General features: G+C 33.0%; 1 protein-coding gene across 3 annotated transcripts in view; it reads left to right on the forward strand.

The window, feature by feature from the left end:
* Positions 1-20,939, forward strand: part of TJP2 (tight junction protein 2) — a 162,130-nt gene that overhangs the window by 125,961 nt on the left and 15,230 nt on the right. For all 3 annotated transcript variants that reach the window (XM_051961807.1, XM_051961809.1, XM_051961817.1), the window contains exons 7-16: positions 4,026-4,129; positions 5,625-5,778; positions 8,240-8,348; positions 8,453-8,574; positions 10,480-10,546; positions 13,662-13,812; positions 16,209-16,317; positions 16,923-17,133; positions 19,657-19,844; positions 20,814-20,909. In XM_051961807.1, the coding sequence (XP_051817767.1) occupies positions 4,026-4,129; positions 5,625-5,778; positions 8,240-8,348; positions 8,453-8,574; positions 10,480-10,546; positions 13,662-13,812; positions 16,209-16,317; positions 16,923-17,133; positions 19,657-19,844; positions 20,814-20,909 (1,311 nt within the window). The remainder of the gene's footprint in view (positions 1-4,025; positions 4,130-5,624; positions 5,779-8,239; positions 8,349-8,452; positions 8,575-10,479; positions 10,547-13,661; positions 13,813-16,208; positions 16,318-16,922; positions 17,134-19,656; positions 19,845-20,813; positions 20,910-20,939) is intronic.

The raw sequence follows: 20,939 nt of genomic DNA on the forward strand, positions 1-20,939 counted from the left end.
AATCTCTTTGACTGCCTACAGAGGGATAATTTTGATGCCCTCCTCTTCAATGCTTCTCTCTACTAGTGATTATTTCCCCAAAGAAACTCTTGTCCAGACTTATAAGTAAAAGAAAAATAGTATTCAGATTCTCTTTACATATCAACTTTTAAAAAGGCATAGCTAATTCATAAAGTTATGTATATCTGTTATAAGAACCACTGAGGTTTAATTGTTTGGTATTTGTTTGGGTGGCGGTATTTGTAGAAGTGAAATATGAGACAAAGACTGTTTATTCAAAATAGTCATCCACTTATCCTGCCATCTTCTTGATTGATATTAAGCTGCCTAGAATTAGATTGATATAACTCTAGCTTAGCTTTTCCCTGGTTTCTGGTATTGTCTGCAACACAGCTTATAAGGATATCTTGTTTGTCTATCTGTGCCCTATTTTATCAGGGCTCATTTTGGTTTTGCAAAATTTTTGTATCTCTACAACCCCAAGAAAGATATAGTTTTATATAAATCTAATTGGTATTCAAAGGACACATCATGTCAATTAGTTCTGAGATATTTTTTGAGAGGAGAGGAGTGTTGTTTTGTTCTAATAAAAGAGTATAAAGGGTCTAGTTATATAACTGGATAGAAATGGTTGACTGAGAGATTATGCAGGAATGTTATTTTCTGGGACTGAATTTAAAGTTTCACATTACTAAGAGAGAAAGTTAAGAACTCTCCTTTCAGCAGGCTCTTTTGTTAACACTGTACTTGGAAAGTTCATTGTAGGAGAATGGAGAAAGATTCTATGGAGCCCTTAACTATTCACCATGGCAGGATACAAAGCAAGCAGCTTTCCTTACCATGATGAATGAAGGACTTAGAAAAGGTGTGAGAATAGAAATAAGTGAACTTATTATAAGGCCACATTGTTCGGTGTTGAACATTTTTCCAGTGAGTTATGCCAGCAGCTTGAATTTCACCTTACAGAATTTCTGATTTATTCCCTACCTCAGTGAACCTATGATGCTTTTTATTCAGCATCATTGCTCTAGGATACCCATTTGTTTCTCCTTGTCTATTCTTAGATGATGTGTCATTTCCCATATTTCAGCCTTGTACATTTGTGATTTAAGTGTCATTTTCTCTATCTTCAGAATAAGAGAAATAACACTTAGCTATGCTTAGGTTTATTTTCTGAAAAATATTCAACTAAGCCCCAAAAGAATCAATCTCTACAAAGGGCTAGAGTCTGCATTTTAATATAGGAAAGCATGTTATTATAAACTTCAGGTTACTTTGATACTAACTTGATAATTACAAAAATCTATCTAACTTTCTCCTAAAAGTTATTTCCATGTCACAGAATCAAAATGATGAAAGACCTCGCTCCTCAACCATATTTGAACAACTGTCTTCTCTATAGTGTCACAAGCAAGTGGTCATATAGCTTCCATTTAAAGTATTTCTAGTAAAAGGTATCCATTACTTCCTGAGGCAATCTATTCTGCTTTGGGGCAATTTTTGCACTTAGAAATTTTTCTTTCTTCAAATACGTCAACCTTTTTGTCATTTCTAAGCATTCCACACCCCACTTCTTTATTTTTTTTATTAAAACTTTTTATTTTTCAAAACATATGCATGGCCCATAGATCACAAACACTTCTGAATGAAGGCTGGACCAAATTGGGAAATATCTAACAAAATAAAATTTAAGAACAATAAAACTTAGATGATGTTAATATGTGATTGTCTTAAGTCAATATGTGCTCCACAGAGGACTTAGGATGTATAGTATTGATTTAGGGACCCAGTTTCTATTTGAGTTTAACACCAATAGCAAAGGGGATAGAATGCCTTGTCTTGGAGTAAAGAAGACATGAATTCAGACCCTCTTCAGACTTACTAATTGAGTGACCCTGAGTAAATCAGTCTCTATCAATTGTGTAAAGTGAGAATAAAAATTGTATTTACTTAAGAAAGTTAAAAGAAATGATATATATAAAGCATTTTGCAAAACTTAAAACAACTATGTAAATATAATCTGTTATTACATAAATATAAAGGAGGTTTATTGTTGTTTTATTTTTTAGTTCAGTAGAGAACTTACAATTAGGTGATCAGGAAAGGTAACATGCAAGGGGAGCAAAGTAGTGCAATGGATAGTATTGGCTCTGAAATCAGGAAGATTCATCTTCTTAAGTTCAAATCTGGCTTTGGACACTTACTAGCTGTCTGACCCTGGGCAAATACTTAAGCATGTTTGCCTCAGTTTCCTCACCTGTAAAATGAACTGGAAAAAGAAATAGCTCTATTATCTTTAGTATAGATCTCTAGTATCTTTGCCAAGAAACCCACCAAAACAGGGTCACAAAGAGTTAAACGAAATTGAAACAACTAAACAAAAGAAGATATGCTTCAGCTGAGCCTCAAAAGGAGACAGAGAACAAATAAAATAACACAAAATTTATTTAGAACTGGAAGGGACCTTAAATTTGTCTAGTCTAGTTCTTCCATTTTGCAGTTGAAAAATTGAAGACAAATCAGATCTGGAATTTTAAATCTGGATCTCTTGACTCAAAGTTAAAAATTAAATTGTGTGGTATGTGAATTGAATGTTATATGATAATAACTAATTATATGATACAATGCTGTTTAAAATGGGGGTGTGAGCCCAGAGAAAGAACACTGGGCAATGAGTATGGACCACAACATAGCATTTCCACTCTTTCTGTTAGTGTTTGCTTGCATTATTGTTTTTTCTTCTCAAGTTATTTTTACCTTCTTTCTAAATCCGATCTTTCTTGTGTATCAAGATAACTATATAAATATGTCTACATATATTATATTTAACATATACTTTAACATATATAACATGTATGGGACTACCTGCCATCTAGGGGAGGGGATGGAGGGAAGAAGGGGGAAAGTTGAAACAGAAGTTTTTGCAAGGGTCAGTGTTGAAAAATTACCCATGCATATGTTTTGTATATAAAAAGCTATAATTAAAAAAAATAAATTATTTAAAAAAATAAAAATAAAATGGGGATGAGATAGAAGGAGTAATTTCTTATTCTCAATCCTTTTGCATACACTCCCTTCCCAGATATAGTTCCAACAATTTTTAACAATAATAATGATAGTTAAAGGTGGGAGTTGTTAAATTCGAAGGACTTTAAAATTTGTAGCACTATAAGATATACAAAGTATCACAAGCTTTTCTTCTAATCCTTCCCCACTTTTTTACTTTAAATTTCAGAAAGCTTAACATTTTTCAGTAACGAAAAATTTTCAATTATAGAAAAAAATTAGGTGTTGTAAGTATAATATTTTATTTGGAATGCAAATTTGAAGTAATATTATTTTTAAACATCAAAATTATACATATTTTGAAAGTTGACTGTGTAGAGCTTTAAATGCAAAATGGAAGACAATATGTTAAAATATTTTTAGCATTACTTAATTGTTTAAATAGCAGATAGTAATAATAATTTGACAGTTCTTTCAGTCTCAGTTCAGACCCACTGAAAAAGTAGTTTTATGGGCATTTCCTTAACCACTCCAATTTATTAAGGCAACTGTAGATAGAACATGGCAAGGCTGAATTGGGGGGGAGGTTTGCAGTATAGCTGGAGAGACCAGAAAAAGGACTTTGCAGAAGTGTGATATTTCTTCAGTTGTATTGGAAATGAGGGATATGAATAGTTAATTTAAGGAACAAAAAGTTAAACTCTTATACTATAGCTTAATTTTTCTTCTTTTCTTTGCTTCTATTGAAATTCATCTTTACAGTTTGGCTTTTCAAATGACACTGTGATCAACCTAACAAATTTCAAATATAAATTAAATTGTGTACCATGTGAATTGAGTACATAATATCTTAGTATGCCTCTGAGGACTACTTTGATCTTTAGTTTTAAGAGAATCATTTATATATCAGGTAGTCTGGAGTAATGAGTAATGACTTTAAAAATATTTTTTTACCCAATTAACTGAAGTAAAACAGACTTTCTATAAAACATAATGGTGCATATGTTTTTGATTTCTAGAATATGGACTCAGACTTGGGAGTCAGATTTTCATAAAAGAAATGACTAGAACTGGTCTCGCAACTAAGGATGGCAATCTTCATGAAGGAGACATAATTCTTAAAGTAGGTATAGGTAAATGTTGAAATTCTTACAAAGTATTAAGTCCTAAGAATTGATAGAGACAATAATTACCTAATTTAGCATGGTTCAGTATGATTGTTCTGATCCTACAAGGAGATATTATGGGCCAGAACTTGAAACAAAGTACTAAGTGGAATTGAGGAGACAATGTTTGAATCTAGTTTAGCATTGATTTAATCCTGCAACAAATAATGGTTTCCCAGTGACATAATGATTGGTGTGTACTCAGTGAACAGCATATAAACAAGAAGCTCTCAGGGCCAAAGAGCACTTTGGGAGACACAGAAGCCCTCTCTCAGAGGCAAGACAGATTCATTCCAATGGTGCTGGCTGGAGACATTTGGAAGAAGAGAAGCTGAAGCTGGCAGAGGCAAAAGATCAGCAGCAAGAGCTCTTGGAACCAAGGAGAGAGATAGGCCTTTAAGAAAGCTAACCGGGCCCCAGGAATGAGATTCAGAAACCAGAGATAATAAAGGATTTGAACTTTTAAAACCTGGCTGCAATTGGAGTGATTATTGATTTGAACTGAAACTAAGGCTGCCTCCAGAAAACCTCCCCAAGAAACTTGCTCTCACAGAGAACCATCATATATTATAGAAAAGAAGAAGAACACCATAGGTGAAAGATTGTGAAATAAGCATATGCTATTGGGACCCCTACATTTTACATTTACATGTCTTTGCTATATTAAAAACCAGTCTTTTTGACGAGAATTTTGATGAGAATTCTTCTCATCTGTGTGTCTACAAATATTTGTTTTTCTTTTTTTCTGTGGGTTGGGAAGTTAGGAGGAGAATATGTAATAGAGAAATGTAGGGAATTATAGATGTAAAATACTGCATGCACTTTGAGATGTATTATTTCAGATGAATTATTCTTAAATGTTTTTACTTTACTACAAGATACCTTTTATGAAATGGGAGCAATCTATAAATATTATAATGAAAATACAAAATATTTATGAAACTTTTAAAAAACAGATAAAATTTTATAGGTAAACAGAAGTAGGAGAAAAAGAATCTTATTGTTTTCTCTGAAAAAGATATTAGGAATACCTAAAAAGTGTTGCAATGGGCTGTGTCATTTTCCCCCCACAAAGTTTAAGTACTTTCTTTTTTTCCTTTCATGTTGTGAAAGCTTGTATTGCCTACAAGGAGAGAGAAAAATTAAGAAAATAAATTCAAACATTTGATTAATTCTTTAAAATCATTTTGCTTTTGAATGAACTACTTAAGTCATCCCACAGATTCAGATAAACCACATTTTATGAATAAGCAGAATACAGTTTAAATTGAGTATATAAATGCTTTTATAGTGCTGTTTGAGAAGGAGAATTAACTTTAAAGTTAAGCCTAAGTAAGTCTAGTTGAATCTTATACTTCTGTTTGAATGTTTGACAAATCTACTGGATTTTCTGGAAAACAAAATAAGTACCTTTTTTTTGATGAATATTTATATTGTCCATGATGTTCACAGATCAATGGCACTGTAACAGAAAATATGTCTTTAGCTGATGCCCGAAAACTGATAGAGAAATCAAGAGGGAAACTCCAGTTAGTAGTCTTGAGAGACAGCAAGCAGACTCTAATCAATATACCTTCATTACATGACAGTGACTCAGAAATTGAAGGTAAGATAGCATTTGGGCTGACATAAAGGTGAGTTTAGTTTTAAGAATTATTCTGGTGTTTTTTTTTGTCCACATTTATAAAACCATTTAGAAAAGGATGGATATAGACATATAAGATTTCAAGGAATAATTTAAAAATTCAATTTCATATTTAAATGTTTATATTTTGATTTCAGAAGGTTAGTAAAGATTAGTTTAAGTAATCCTTTCTTATTTGGTCTTTTTCCCAGGAAAGTTAAACATATTTGTGAAATTCCAAAGGGGGAGGTTACTTTAAATTAATAGCCTATAATCAGGCAAAACTTGTTCCTAATATGAAAGATTATCCCTTTCAAATTATATGCAATAAAAGTTAAGAATTTTCTAATTATTCTTCCTTGTGACAATTTGTGGCATTCAGCAAATATATTGAGTATAAACTAAAAGGGATAATATAAAATTTTGAGTAAAGTTCTGTCCTTGTTTTCACCAACCTTGAAATTTAAGGAAATTGTATATTTTTATATATGAGTTTTCTACCTTTAAGAAATGGGGGAAAGGGACAAAGGAGATTTTCAGGGTTATTGTGACTTGCCAGGATCACACAGCTATTACGTATCTAAGGCTGAATTTGAACTTAGGTCTTTCTGACTCAAAGGGTAATATTCCACCCTACTGTACTATCTAACTGCCCCAAAAAATTGTTCTCATAGTATAAATTTTTAAAAATTATAACAAAGTTGTACTTCAGAGCAAGGAGATGTCATCCCTAGTTCATTGTTAACGTATGGTAGTGGATCAGAACCTGGGTATTAGGAAAACTTCCTGGTAGATGGGGCATTTGTGCTGAATCTTGAAGTATACGGATAAGTCATTCTAGGTTTAGGTAACTACAGTAGCAAAAGTTGAAAGGTAGGGAATGTAGTGGGGAAATTTGACAAATCATTGAGAAGTCCAGATTCCCTGACACCTAAAGTGGATGAATTGCAATGATGTGAAATAAACCTAGAAATATAGAATGGAGTTTAATCATAGAAGATATCAGAATAAAAAATTTGGATTTTTATTTGGTGCCTTCTGGAGAGCTCTTGAATATTGTAAGGGCAGAGTGGCTTTTCCAGAGTGATACTTTAGGAAGTTTAAATCTTCCAAAGAAGTGAGTGGAATGGATTAAAAAAACTAAAGGCAAGCATGGAAATAAATTAGGAAGTTAGTTTAAGTAGAAACTAAGTATGATTTTAACCAGAATGATAGAAGAAAATTAGAAAGGTTACAGGTGAAAAACATAATATCAAGATGGAATTATTAATAATATGAAAGAAGGAGATTAAGGAGCCTGGATGAATGGTGTGGGTACCACACACAAAGCAGTGAACACGCAGGAATAGGAAAAAGAGGATCAGATTTTGTGGAATGTAGTTTTGATACAGTGGGAAAAATTGTACCAAGTATCAGACCAATTGTACCAAGTACCAGGACATTTAAGTTCTGATCCTGAATGTGCCAACAGCTATCCAGGTAACCTTAAATAGCATACTGTATTTTACTAGGTCACAGTTTTATCTTTAATAGCAATAAGAATATTGGGCTCAATTATCTCTAAAGTTCTGCCTAGTTTTAAAGAAACTATTCAACTCTGATGAGTTTAATTCAGGACCTTTTTGAATTAGAGCTGTTGGCATAATACCATACCTAGATGAAAAATCTGGAGCTAGAAATGAAGCTTTGGGATTTTTCTGCACAAAGATGAGGTTAAGGCTATTCCCATGGAGAAGAGTATGAAATAGCAGTATTTATATAGTTAGCATTTTACATATGATGATTTCTTTTGATTTTTATAGAAGCCCTGTGAGGTGTTATTATCCCAACTTTTCAGATGAAGAAACTAAGGCTGAATGAGATCAAAAGATCCAGGCAGGATTCATACTCCAAGTCTTTTTTCCTCAGCTGTCTAACAGTTAAAAGAAGGAAAGGAAAAACAGGAAAACAGAATCTTTTATTCTGTTAACACAGTCTTTTACCATAAAAGTATAAAACATGTTTCCTTTGGTAATCCCACATATTTTATGTATTTACCTGTGTATTTGACAATTACCAGATTGTGAAAAGGTTCCATGACACAAATAAGTTAAGAATCCCTGCTGTAATCAATTAATATGATATAATTGTGCTTATATAAAAATGAGACTTGAATCCCATTTTCAAAGAACTATTTAGGGGGAGGAGATATACACCTAAGGTGCATCTAGGGTGCAACTTCACAAAGGGTTTTTGGATAGTGATTTTAGAAGACACTTGAAATACTAAAACTGGTTCTTTGTTAATTTTAGTAAAATTTTAAAAACACTTTTTTTCTTGAGGAATAATAAAATACCATGCATTCCTTGCCTCTTTCCTTCTCCATGTTTTATGCCTAAGGGCTATTAGAATTTCAATTAAATATTTTAATAATATGCTCTTTTTTTTTAACTTCAAAAACTAGATATTTCAGAAATAGAATCAAATCAATCATTTTCTCCAGATGAGAAAAGGATCCATTCTTCTGATTTTGATTATAATTCCTCAAATGAAAAGCTGAAAGAAAGGACAAAGTAAGATGGTGCCTTTTATTTGTTTCCTTTATAAATTTCACCTTTTACCCACATTTTTAAAACATGCATAATTAATAAAGCATATGCGTTTTTTTCCATATTAGAGAGGATACATCAAATAAACTTTCCAAAATGGGAGCAACACCCACGCCATTTAAACCCATTGGTGATATTCCTATTGTTCCAGAAAACAATAAGGAACCTAAATACCAAGAAGATTTCCTTGGTAAGGATTTAATTTTGAAAATTAAAAAAGTCTTCTTTTAACTCATATTTGAACATCCTTTTCTTTTTTAAATTTTTCCTTCCTTTTCCCCCATTTTTCTTCCCAGTTATCCAGCTTTCAAAGATGTCTTTGTCTCCTTTCTGTCTTGTTGCTCGTCCAGTTAATGTCTTTAAGTTTTCTGTGTTCTATCTACAAAGTCTCTTTCAAATGACTCCTTCTTCCACTTAATACCATCCTACTTCAGCTCCTTAATAGTATTTTTTTTCATTTTTAATAGCTTTTTATTTTAGCCAATACATTCACTTTTGCAAAACCTTGCCTTCTAAATTTTTCTCTCTTCTTCCCCCTCTCCACTTCTCCATAGATAGCAAACAATTCAACAAATGTTAAACATGTACACATTTTGATATTCATCATGATATTCATCATTAAGAAAAATCAGTTCAAAAAAGGAAAGAAAAAAATGAGGGGAAAAAATAAGCAAACAATAACAACAGAAAATAAGGTGTCAAAGTACTATGTTTTGATCCATAGTTTGTCTCCGTAGTTCTCTCTCTGGATGTGAATGGCTCTTTCCATCACAAGTCTATTGGAATTGCCTTGAATCATTTCATTGTTGAAAAGAGCCACATTATTACAGTTGATCATCCCATAATCTTCTTGTTGCTGTGTACAATGTTCCCTTGGTTCTACTCACTTCAATTAGTATCAGTTCATGTCTTTCCAAGCTTTTTTGAAATTAGTTTGCTCATTATTTCTTGTAGAACTATAATTTTCCATTATATTCATATACCATGATTTATTCAGCCACTATCCACTCAATCCACTTTCTTTTCACTACAAAAAGGGCTGCTAAAACATTTTTGCACATGTGGATCCTTTCCCTTCTTTTGTGATCTCTTTGAGATACAGACCCAGTAGAGACAAAGATGGATCAAAGAGTATGCACAGTTTGATAGCCCTTTGAGCATAGTTTCAAATTATTCTCCAGAAAGTTGGATTAGTTTACCACTCCACCAACAATTAGTATTCCAGTTTTCTCTTTATCATTATCTTTTCCTGTCATCTTAGCTAATCCAAGAAGTATAAAGTAGTGCCTCAGAGTTGTTAAAATTTGCTTTTCTCTAATCAGTAGTGATTTACAGCATTTTTTTCCAATGACTAGAAATAGATTTAATTTCATCATCTGAAAATTGTTCATATCAATAATTCTTAATTAAACTATATTAAAATAGCTAACTCACCAGCTTCCCTGTCTCTGGCCTCTCCTTTCTCCAGTATGTTTTTGACACTGTTGGCAAAGTCTGGTCACTTTACTTCCATGATCAAAATCTTCTTTGGCTCTCATTTTCTTATAGAATAAAACATAGCCTCCTTATCCTGACACTTAAAGCTCTCCACAATCTGACTCCATGCTACCTTTCAATTTTTATTTCACACCAGTGTAGTTTGACTAAATTATTAAATAAAATTAATTTTTGCTTATTTCTTGCTGCTTTTTCTAGCATCTATTCAATTGCAACAGCAACTCACCATATCTGGAATTCATTACTCTCTTATCTATTTTCATTTCTTAAAGTTTTCCTTCAGCATACTTTTTCCGAGGATTTTGCCTTCTTCCTTCTTTCAGTTGAATGAAAAATTTTTTTTTTCTTCCTCAGATTTTTCTAGAGCATTTTGTCAGGATTTTTCCCTTGCTCTTTGCTCCTATCAAACTTTTATTCTATTTATTTCATTGCATGTTTTGTCCAACTCTTTTTAAAGTGTAAGTTTCTTAAGGTCATAAACTATTGTTATCTCACTACGTAACACAATGATTTGTACATATTGAGTATTTAATATTTTAATGAATTTGAAATAATTTATTTGTTAATAACAGACACTTTTTTAAAAAAAAAAATGCAGTTTCTCAACCTAAAGCAGCACCAAGAACTTTTCTTCGGCCGAGTTCTGAAGATGAAGCGATATATGGGTATGTTCTGATTCTCCCTCCTTCCCTTTTATTTTCCTTATTTTCTATTCTCTTAATTGGGCGTAAAGAACAAAGGAAATATGACAACAACACAGACACATGCATGTACACCCACTTACACATACATATGTGTCTGTGTGGATGAATACATATATATATATATTCACATTTAATTTTGTGTGAGAAGAAAATCAACAATACTTCAAAATACAATATTAGGTGAGATAATATTAGAGGGCAGTTAGTTCAGATTGTTATTGATTATCTCAAAGACATCTTAACTATGATATTTATTAGCTAGATGCTCATAGGTGATTCAATTAGCCTGTTAGCTTTTTTCTCATTTTGTAAAATGAAATGCTAATATGTGTTCTGCCAACCTCAAGGAGATGGCTTTAAGGAAAGCCCTTTGTAAACTTAAAAAGAGAGTTTTGGAAGAGAATGGCCCCACAATATTATAGTCTATGATGGGGCTTGGTTCTGATTTATTCGTTAATATGATTACAAAACAAAGTTACTTTCATTGGGGCTGTGCAAAGCATATCTGTGTGCATGCGCATGCACGGACACACACATGCAAGTATATACACTTTTTGTACATACAAACTCTTTTTTGGGATTTTTTTGTGGTTTTTTTGTTTTGTTTTGTTTTACTAGTTAAATAAAAATGAGAAGTCAGCTTTGTGTTTTAAATTTTATTGCTTTGAATGATTAGATTCTTTCTCTCTTTTTTTTTTTCCTTTCTTTTTTGGGAGGCTATAACCTATGTCAGGTAGAACAGGGATGTTGCTATAAAGATATTTAGAAGAGAAAGAAAAGGCATAACTATAATGTTATTGGACTCATTTTTATTTGTGATACAGATTTAGTCCATTGCATTATGGTGACATGCCCCCTCCCCCCAACTTGCTCCAATACAAGGATCTTTCACTTTAATGGTATTGCCTTATAATCCAATGCTCCATAGTGTGAGACCACCTCAAAGTCTTATGGAATTTGAGTAGCTAAACTCCTTTGGTCCAAGATAGGTGTGTTCTTATGTACATTGTCTCCTCTTTAGTGAAATATGAGTGTTAATGCTTTTATACTTAACTGTATTTCTTGTAAAAATCCATAAAAATGTATTTGCATAGAGACAAATGATCTCTTTCCATTTACCCATCTTAATACAAGGTTTTGTATTTTGTTTTTGACCGAATCTGTGGTTTTCCCATTGGATTCTAGAATATTTTTTTATCAGTACAGACTGGAGAAGTCTGTAACTCTTGTTGTTGTTGTTGTTTTTGCTCAGGTATTTGGAGTTAATTGACTTGTCCAGGGTTACACAGCTATGAAATATTAAGTGTGTGGGGTTACATATGAATTCAGGTCCTCCTGACTGGTGCTCTATCCACTACACCATCTAACTGTCCGTAAAAATGTAACTCTTGAGAGTTACCTAGGGTTAGGTGATTACTACCTGGCCAACAATACATATTAGCTGGCATTTGTATTGTACTTTAAGGTTTGCAAAGCTCTTTACATTTTATCCTTACAATTGTTCTTCTATTCTGTAGTGATGGTGCTATTTTCCTCCTCATTTTACAGTTAAGAAAAGTCAAGTGATTTGCCTATCATTATAGCAAAAAATATTCTTTTTATGGCTATTTTTTTGTGCCTTCAAAATATTTTAGCCAGGAAACCTGACATTTAAAACTACCTAGTTTATTTGCAGTTCTGTCAAGAGCAGCATAGTGTCTTTCCTGCCAAACAAGGTGCATCTCAGTGCAAAAGTTTTGGAGGCCATAATCTTGAAAGTAGCTAGCCAGTGTTGGACAGTGGAAAGAACATTACCTTTATGGGTTCATGTATTTCCTCTGATTCATGTTATATGAGTATGAGCTTAGACAAGTCACTTAGCCTTTGGCATTTTCATTTTTCTCATCTGTAAAATGGAAGGACTGGATTAAATGGCTTTTTGAGATTTTTTTCCTTCTCTAATCTCATGGTTCTAAGCTGTAAGTGCTAACAATTGTGTAAAATTGTTAAGAATGTTATAATTAGATGAACTACCAGAAGGAAATCTAGAATCTAATTACTAGAGAAATTTGAAAATGAGTATATTAACAATATATATATTGAATACTTAGGGTCTTAGAATCTCTTACTTTTCAGTTTGGTCCTCATCATATATTTTATAGGTAGTTTTCTATAGTTTTCCATAATTGAGTTATTTTTATTCTATATAATTGTTCCTGTAAAAGTAAAAAAAAAAATCCAAATTATATTATTAAAATCTTCTTTGCTCATTAATTTGGCTTGCTCTGGGAAAGAAGTATGATATGTAAAAAGATTACCCCCATAACTGAATAGGGAAAGCTTTTTAAAAATAAGTCTAATCTCTCTAAAACAGAATAGACACTTTGATTTAGAGGCTTCATTATAAAAATTATTTTTTGTACTCAGCTTCCTTTACTGTCAGGGTGTCACTTATGACAGTACCCACTTCTAGCATTCCTCCCTTCCTACACTTCCTAATTTGTTATTGTTCCTTCATTTGTAATCTTTGGGTTGGATATAAAATGCGCCATAAGTAGTGGTCTATGGAACTCTCCTATGAGTAAAATGTATACATGAACTTTGAATTCATAGAGTTTGTGACATCTATTTCAGTTGCTCAAAAGCCTAATTCTTGACAGTGTTCCAAATAGTAGCATTTACTAGATAAGAGGCTTTGGGGAAAGCATAACTATTTTAGGAGTCATTTCTTTGTGATGGTCCCTAGTGCTTCTTTTGAAATACAGTGATAATATCTGTATTTTATAGATGTGAAGATTAAATTCATCATGTTCAAGTGATTCCCCTTACAGAGTGAAGCAGATTACAATTCATGTTTTTTTTTGTTGCCAATTTATTATTGAATCCCCTAGTCCATATTGCATTATTATACTTACAAAACATTATGGCCCCATTAGCAGTCTCTGAAATAATTTTAATTAAATATGAATTAAATTTACTTTTTATCAACATTATCTCTCTTTTATTTAATTAAATTTAATTATTTAATTAAAATTTTTTTTTTGTCTTCTTTCCATCTCCCTCTCTCCCCCACTTCTCCTGGCACAAATATTTCTAGCCCAAACACTAAAATGGTGAAATTCAAGAAAGGAGATAGTGTAGGCCTTCGACTGGCTGGTGGAAATGATGTTGGGATATTTGTTGCTGGCATTCAAGAAGGAACATCGGCAGAACAAGAGGGTTTACAAGAAGGAGACCAAATTCTGAAGGTAAGTGTGGTCATTGCTAGAAATTTGTCCTGTTTGTTGTAATTATTTGAGAAAAATGGATTTTTAAAATTTAATTTAGAAAACAGTGAATAGCACAAAAGATTGAAGTGATGGAGGGAGTCTGAATAGGAAATCAGATCTATAGTAATCATCTCTCAAGTAACAAGTAAAAAATAAGTACAGGATAGTTTTCTTTCTTCTTTATTATCTGCCCCATTATGGGAGAGAGACATATTTCTGAAGCAAATGAAAAGCAAACATTGATCATGAGCCCTGTTAATGTTTTCCACTGAAATAGTAGAGTCCCCATTGGTACCAATCAAGATTCCAGAAAGGGTAAATTTCTTTTTCTCAGAGTGAGGTTGGTAAGGTCTAGTGGCAGGTTCGGGGTTCAGGGAACCAAATGGAGAGATTTGGCTCCCCTGCAATCCCCTGGGATTTGGTGCAAGGGTAGGGAGTTTTAGGGACTCCCTTCTGGTGGTGCGGAGGTTCTCTGTAAAAGAATTTACAGACCTGAAAACCTAGATTGATAAAAGAGGTTTATTATGGGTATTGGAAGCAACGTTAGAAATCCTGACAGAGAGTCATAAAGTCTGATTAGGAAAATAGGTGAGGATAAAGAGAGGAAGGCATTGGAAAAAATATTCCAGTGGACAGAGGCCCCTGACATGCCAAGCATGAAGCTAGCATGTTTGGAATCTCTACAAAGGGAGGGTTTTCATTTGGCTCTTTTATAATGAGAGCTTTGGCTACAAGCTAAAAGGGGGTCATGGGTGGAGTCCCAAGTTGTCTGGGTTTCAGCTTGAGCTAGAATTTGAATTGAATTCAGTGACTTTCAGGACTGAGCTGACCCCACCCAGATAACAAGGATGAAACTGTTTGTTCCTCAGGGCAGGGTCCCTCACTGAGGCAGAGTTGAGGCAGAAGAGGATTTTTAGAGTTTTGGCTCCCCTCTTCAAGATTGAAAAGATACTATATGGCACTAAAAATAGTGTTCAGAATAGTATAAGTATTAGAGGGGTACAGTTGAAGCAGAGCGCAGAATAATAAAATTTTACTGAATTTAAAAAATAAATAAATAAATATACACATGAGAAGGATGAGTGTCTGGAATAATGCATGACCTAAACAATACAATGATCTAGAAATTTGGAAGATTTCAGAGATGTTTTTTGTGTTCCCGAAATCTAAATTCCAGTAATAATAATAATAATAAAGCTATGAAATCACAATATTACATTTCTTTGTGTCAGATGCTAAAGACAAAACCATTTTTTTCAAAGTGTGGAAAGTAATAGCATTCAACATTTATACCCAACAAAGTGTTTTGTTTTCTGTTGTCATTCTAACAATGTGGGAGAAACTGTAGGATGTAACTTTTCCAAATAAGTACCTATCTGGAGATCAGGAAGTAGATGGTCCTTGTGCCCAATTAAATTTTGTATTAATTGCCCTCCCTCTGTAAAGAATAGGAGAATGGTATTGCCTGTTGTGCTAGAAAAACATATAAGTTGAATTAATGAATTGTAATCTGTAGCTGATACAGAACCCTCTTCAGGATCAGAACAGACTACTAAATAGCTAATGAAAGATTTTGACATAGTAACACAGCACAAATTCAAATGCAGAATCCATAAGAGACATGGGCATCTCTCTTGCCTGAAATTCTCTCCTTCCTGTCTTCCCTGGTTTCCTTTAAGTCCCAATTAAACCTCACCTTCTACAAGGATTTTCCCATCCTTTTTAATGCTGATTCCTTCCCTCTTTTTATTTCCTTCAATTTATCTTGTTTGTATGTTTATGTCCTGCTCCACTTTTGACTGGAAGCTCTTTAAAGAGAAGCACTGTCTTTTGCTTTCCTTTGTTTCCCTAGCATACTGTGCCTGAGAGAAAGTAGGCACTTAATAAATGCTTGTCAACTGACTGCTTTGGGTCAGGTAAATTTGAAATTTAGGGAAGGATCAATTCAGCTATGGTCTTCAGACTGGATAGAGCATCACAATACAGAGGCTTAAGCAAACACATGAGTAGAAGGTGACACATGCCAAAACTGGTAAGGAAAATAATGGAGAGAAATAAAGAGTTTAACTTGAGGTCCACAAGCCATTTTCAGGGGGTTGAAAATTTGGATGGGGGAAAAATTGTTTTGGTTGTTAGTAACCTCCAGTTGAAATTTAGTCTTTCCTTCAAGCATGTACTATGTAAGATTCTACAAGATTCTTGATTAAGTCCATGACATTTAAAAAAAAAAAAAAGCTAAGACTGACTGAATTGTCTCAGAGTGAAGACAATTCACTCTGGAGTGTCATTTTTAATGCATTTCTTTTAAAAGAAATTGGGGAATAATTTATGTCCAGAAATATCATTTCTTTGCTACTTATTTCTTTTTGCATTAGGTGAACTCTCAGGATTTCAGAGGCCTGGTTAGAGAAGATGCAGTTCTCTGCCTATTAGAAATCCCCAAAGGTGAAATGGTGACTCTTTTAGTTCAGAGCAGAGCAGATGGTAAGGAAATTTTTCTTTATACTGAGAAATTTGGTTTGGTCATTAATTAGCAGGTTGTTGAGGCCCTAACTTGTCAAGAGAAAATGTGGAAAGAATTTTTTAATTGTAAAAACTTTTGGTTGCTAGATAAAATTAAGAAAAAATTTATTTTTTGTATTAAGAGATAGGCTCATAAAATGTGTAATGAGTCAGAGTCAGGATACCTTTGGAAAGAAAAAAATTGGGGAAGCTGTACATGTGTGTACTTTACTAATACAGTTTCAAAAACTGCATGTACTTAAAAATGAATACATTTTAGAATGGAAAGTCTGCCTTAAGGAGCTGTACTTGAAAGAGTCATTGGGTCTCCAGGTTTTGGCTTTAGTAGCAGGGTGGGTATCATTTCTTTAATGTAAATTCTTTCGTGCCTTTTGTCATAAAAAGGAGGTATGTCTCAATGGCTTTGGATTGTGGAAGACTAATGGGAAAAAGGGAAAGACATTTATCATATTCTTCCATAATGAGCTGAATTCCCAAGAAAAGATGATTTCATAGAGACATAGGAAATAATTGACAGTGAAGGATTATCATAGTCAGCCAATCTAAAAGATGCTTGTCCTTTCCAGTATATAGGGACATTCTGGCCTGTGGCAGAGGGGACTCGTTTTTCATCAGGAGCCACTTTGAATGTGAGAAAGAATCACCTCAAAGCTTAGCATTCACAAGAGGAGAGATTTTCAGAGTAGTAGATACGCTGTATGATGGCAAGCTGGGTAACTGGCTAGCTGTGAGAATCGGAAATGAGCTGGAAAAAGGCCTAATTCCAAATAAAAGCAGGTATGTGAATTACGACATTCATAAATGCCCCATAAAAGCAAATATCCCCAAATTCTGGGTTATTTAATCAAATTTATAATGGTGTATTTTGTGTTCATCTTTTCCCTATAAATTGGGCTTAAAGATGAAAAAGAGAGATCCATCAATTCTGTTATGTATGTTTGATAAACATACAACTGTTCTACCTCATGTTCACATTTGAATCATTTCCAAGGCAGTATTTCTCTTCTTGGTTTGAACTTAAGTTGTCATTCAACCTACTCTTAGGAAAGGGGCTATGAATCTTTTGTTTAATTAGTAAATACTTGTTGATTAACTGATCCTGAGCACTTCCCAAAAAATATAGCTTTTTATTATTATAGCTTATTATGTTATTAGCTTATAAATTATTATTTTTTTAAAAATTAAATTCAATTGACAGTTTTTTCCTTCTCTTTTCTGGTATAAAAGGAAAAAAAAAACACCCTTGTAACAATTATACATTTGCAAACAAAACAAATTTCCACAGTGGCCATATTCCAAACAATTATGTTTCAATTTATACCATGAACTGATCACTAAAACTATACAGTTTTAGTGGGAAAGTGCTTTCTTTAATAATAATGGCTCAGATTTAAGTAGTTCTTAAAAGTTCTTTATATTAACTAACATCAGTCTGCTTTAGTGTAAAATGCAATGCATAAGTAAAAGTTGCCCCCCTATATTAGAATCAAAAGGCAGAGTAAAGATAGAATCTACAGGTCATCTGAAAGAAACTCCAAAAGAGAAGTCCCAAGGAACTCCCAAGTTAAAGAAAAAATACTACAAATATCTAGGAAGAATAAATTCAGTTTCCAAAGAAACAAAGACAGATTGACATAAAATCTGGCAGCTTCTACACATTAAAAGAGAGTTTGGAATATAGTATTCTGGAAGACAAAAGATAAATACAATCAATAATTATTGATCATGTAAAACTATAATTTTTCCTGTAGAAAAGAGTGTTAGAAGGTGGTGGGGTGGGATATAGTTGGGGAGAATCCTTTAATGGAGGATTTTTAAGCTTTTCTGATGAGAAGATCAAGCTAAGTAGAAGTTTAGAAATATGTAAATCAAGAGAAACCTTAGAAATTTTATTTGAGCAACCAGAAGTAGTTGTATGGTAGTATAATGCTACTACCATTTTAATTCAAGGAGAATAAGTGGCCCTTCAAAACTTATTGCTCAAAGAGTATTTAAAGAGTTAAATTAAAATATCAGAGGTCCTGAAAGAGGAGTGGTTTTGTTCAGAGGGTGTGAGAAGGGGAAAGAGATAATGTAAAAGGAATAAATATAATGATATAATTGGGACACATGAGAAGATTACAAAAATGGAGGAAGAGAGGAGCATGAGCACCAAATAAACCTCACCTGTCTGAAATGGACCAAGTAGGATAGAACACACTCAGAGTCTGGTGCAGAAATAAACTGAACAGAACATTATTCAGAGATCATTTTGGGGGGCTGGTTAGTAAGGGATATTGGATAATATTGGATATTGGAATATTGGAAGAGAATAACTGGAGACAAAACAAACTCTTTGAAGAGCAAGTGATTAAAAGAGGGAAAAAGGAAAAAACTAGTATCTAAGAGGTCATCAATTGAGGAATAGCTCAACAAATTTTGATATAGGAATATTATGGAATCTTGAGCAGTATAAATTGCTAGTATGAACTAGAAATAGAACAGTTCTTTTATTAGGACATGGTAAATAAAAAACAACTTTGAACAACTTAACTCTGACCAATACAACATCTAGCTATGTTTGTAAAAGACACATGATGAAGCATTTTACATTCTGACAGATAATGGATTAAGATGCAGAAAAAGACATTTTGATCTGATTTTGTAGGCTCATTTTGTGTTTGAGCTTATTGGATAGAAAGTTGTATTTTTTTCTTTTTTAGTTTTCGGTTTAGAGGAAAAAGGAGGTAGCAATGGTGATGCCTTAAAAAAAATAAATTGAAGCATGTTTTAAAATACACAGAAGGGAGTAAAAAGAAATTCAGAAAGCTGTAGAGACCAGGAAAACAGTTTTGAAAGTAATATGTTATACTTTAACATAGTTAACATGTATTGGTCTACCTGCCATCTAGGGGAGGAGGTGGGGGGAAAGAGGGGAAAAGTTGGAACAGAAGGTTTTGCAAGAGTCAATGCTGAAAAATTAGCCATTCATATATCTTTTAAATAAAAAGCTACAATAAAAAATTATATATATATATATATATATATATAAAAGTAATATGTGATATTTATTACATACTTTAAAAAAAAGGAATATAAACAATTTTTCATAAAATTTTCTTTTTTGTTATCTGTGTTTTTAGAAATACCCTTCTTGTCATTTAAGATCATAATAAAAAGCAAACATTTTTAACAAATTTAGAATTGACTATGTTTTGTGTAATTTCCCAAGTTTCTCAGTGTAATATGTACTTAACACAATCCTTTTCTGGATTCAAAAATCTAATTCTTTGCTTCATTTATTTATTTATTTATTTTTAGGGCAGAACAAATGGCCAGTGTACAGAATGCTCAGAGGGACAACTCTGGAGACAGGGCAGATTTCTGGAGAATGCGTGGTCAGAGATCTGGAATTAAAAAGAATTTGAGAAAAAGTCGAGAAGACTTAACTGCTGTAGTATCTGTTAGCACCAAATTCCCAGCTTATGAAAGGGTTCTACTTCGAGAGGGTGAGAAATACAGAAGTGATTTCTCTTTTATCGTGGCTTATTTGCCTTGAATAGGGTTGTGTTGAGATTTAGTTGTTATCAGAGATTACCCAGCAACAAACTATGCCAATTTCTTAGTAAAAATGTTTTTGAAACTCTCTGAGGGAATATTTTCAGAATTCCTTTTTTTTTTTCTTTTAAAGTGTTATTCAGAAGCTTATATCCTAACCTTATTCTCATATTTATAATCACAAAAGGACAGCAAATATTAAAGAATATTCTGCGGTTTTATAGACAATCTTCTTTTTTATGGTCAGTCTGTATGGAAAAGCCCTTTCTTGGTGTTTAAAAAAAGTTTTGGCGGGGGTGGGTTAAATAAAAATAGAGTGTTTTCTGGTTTTTGCATTCCCTTCCAGTGTGATGACTCAATCCTTTTCTAGCTTACGAAATTTAATTCCATGGTTTCTTTCTTTAATCTTTCCTCTCTCCTCTACCCTCCCCCCTTCCTTTCTCCCTCTCTTTCTTTTGCTCTCTTTTTAAAGAGCTGAACAAATGACCATTTCCAGAGAAGTAACTGTGGAAACAGGGAAGATTTATTAAATTCTGAATTTAAGTGAGGAAAAAAAACTATTTTCTTTGGAAAAATAAAGTTTTCATTCTAACTGGATCTGTGATTTCTTTAGTATAGGGAACTCCCAATGAAGAAACTTCTACAAATGCAAATTAATATCTCTTATGCAGCTATAAGTTAAAGAGTTGCCTGGAGCATTTAGTAATTAAGTGACTGTGTGACAAAATTATATAGCTAGTATATATCAGAGTCAGAATTGTAACCCTGTCTTCCTGACATAGAGATCAATTTTTTGTTGCCTGCTCTATATGACCACTCACATCAAATTTTACTATCTTAGAGTCTAAAAAACCATTTTAGATACACTAATAGTATTAAAATTGTATATGTATCCAGAAGATTTTTCTTGTCTCCTTTAGCTGGTTTCAAGAGGCCTGTGGTCTTGTTTGGACCCATAGCTGATATAGCCATGGAGAAATTGGCCAATGAATTGCCTGGTGTGTTTCAAACTGCCAGTAAGTCGCACTATTCCTTCTTCTTCTTCT

This window comes from Antechinus flavipes, chromosome 1 (assembly GCF_016432865.1).
Source record: "Antechinus flavipes isolate AdamAnt ecotype Samford, QLD, Australia chromosome 1, AdamAnt_v2, whole genome shotgun sequence".
Lineage (NCBI taxonomy): Eukaryota > Metazoa > Chordata > Mammalia > Dasyuromorphia > Dasyuridae > Antechinus > Antechinus flavipes.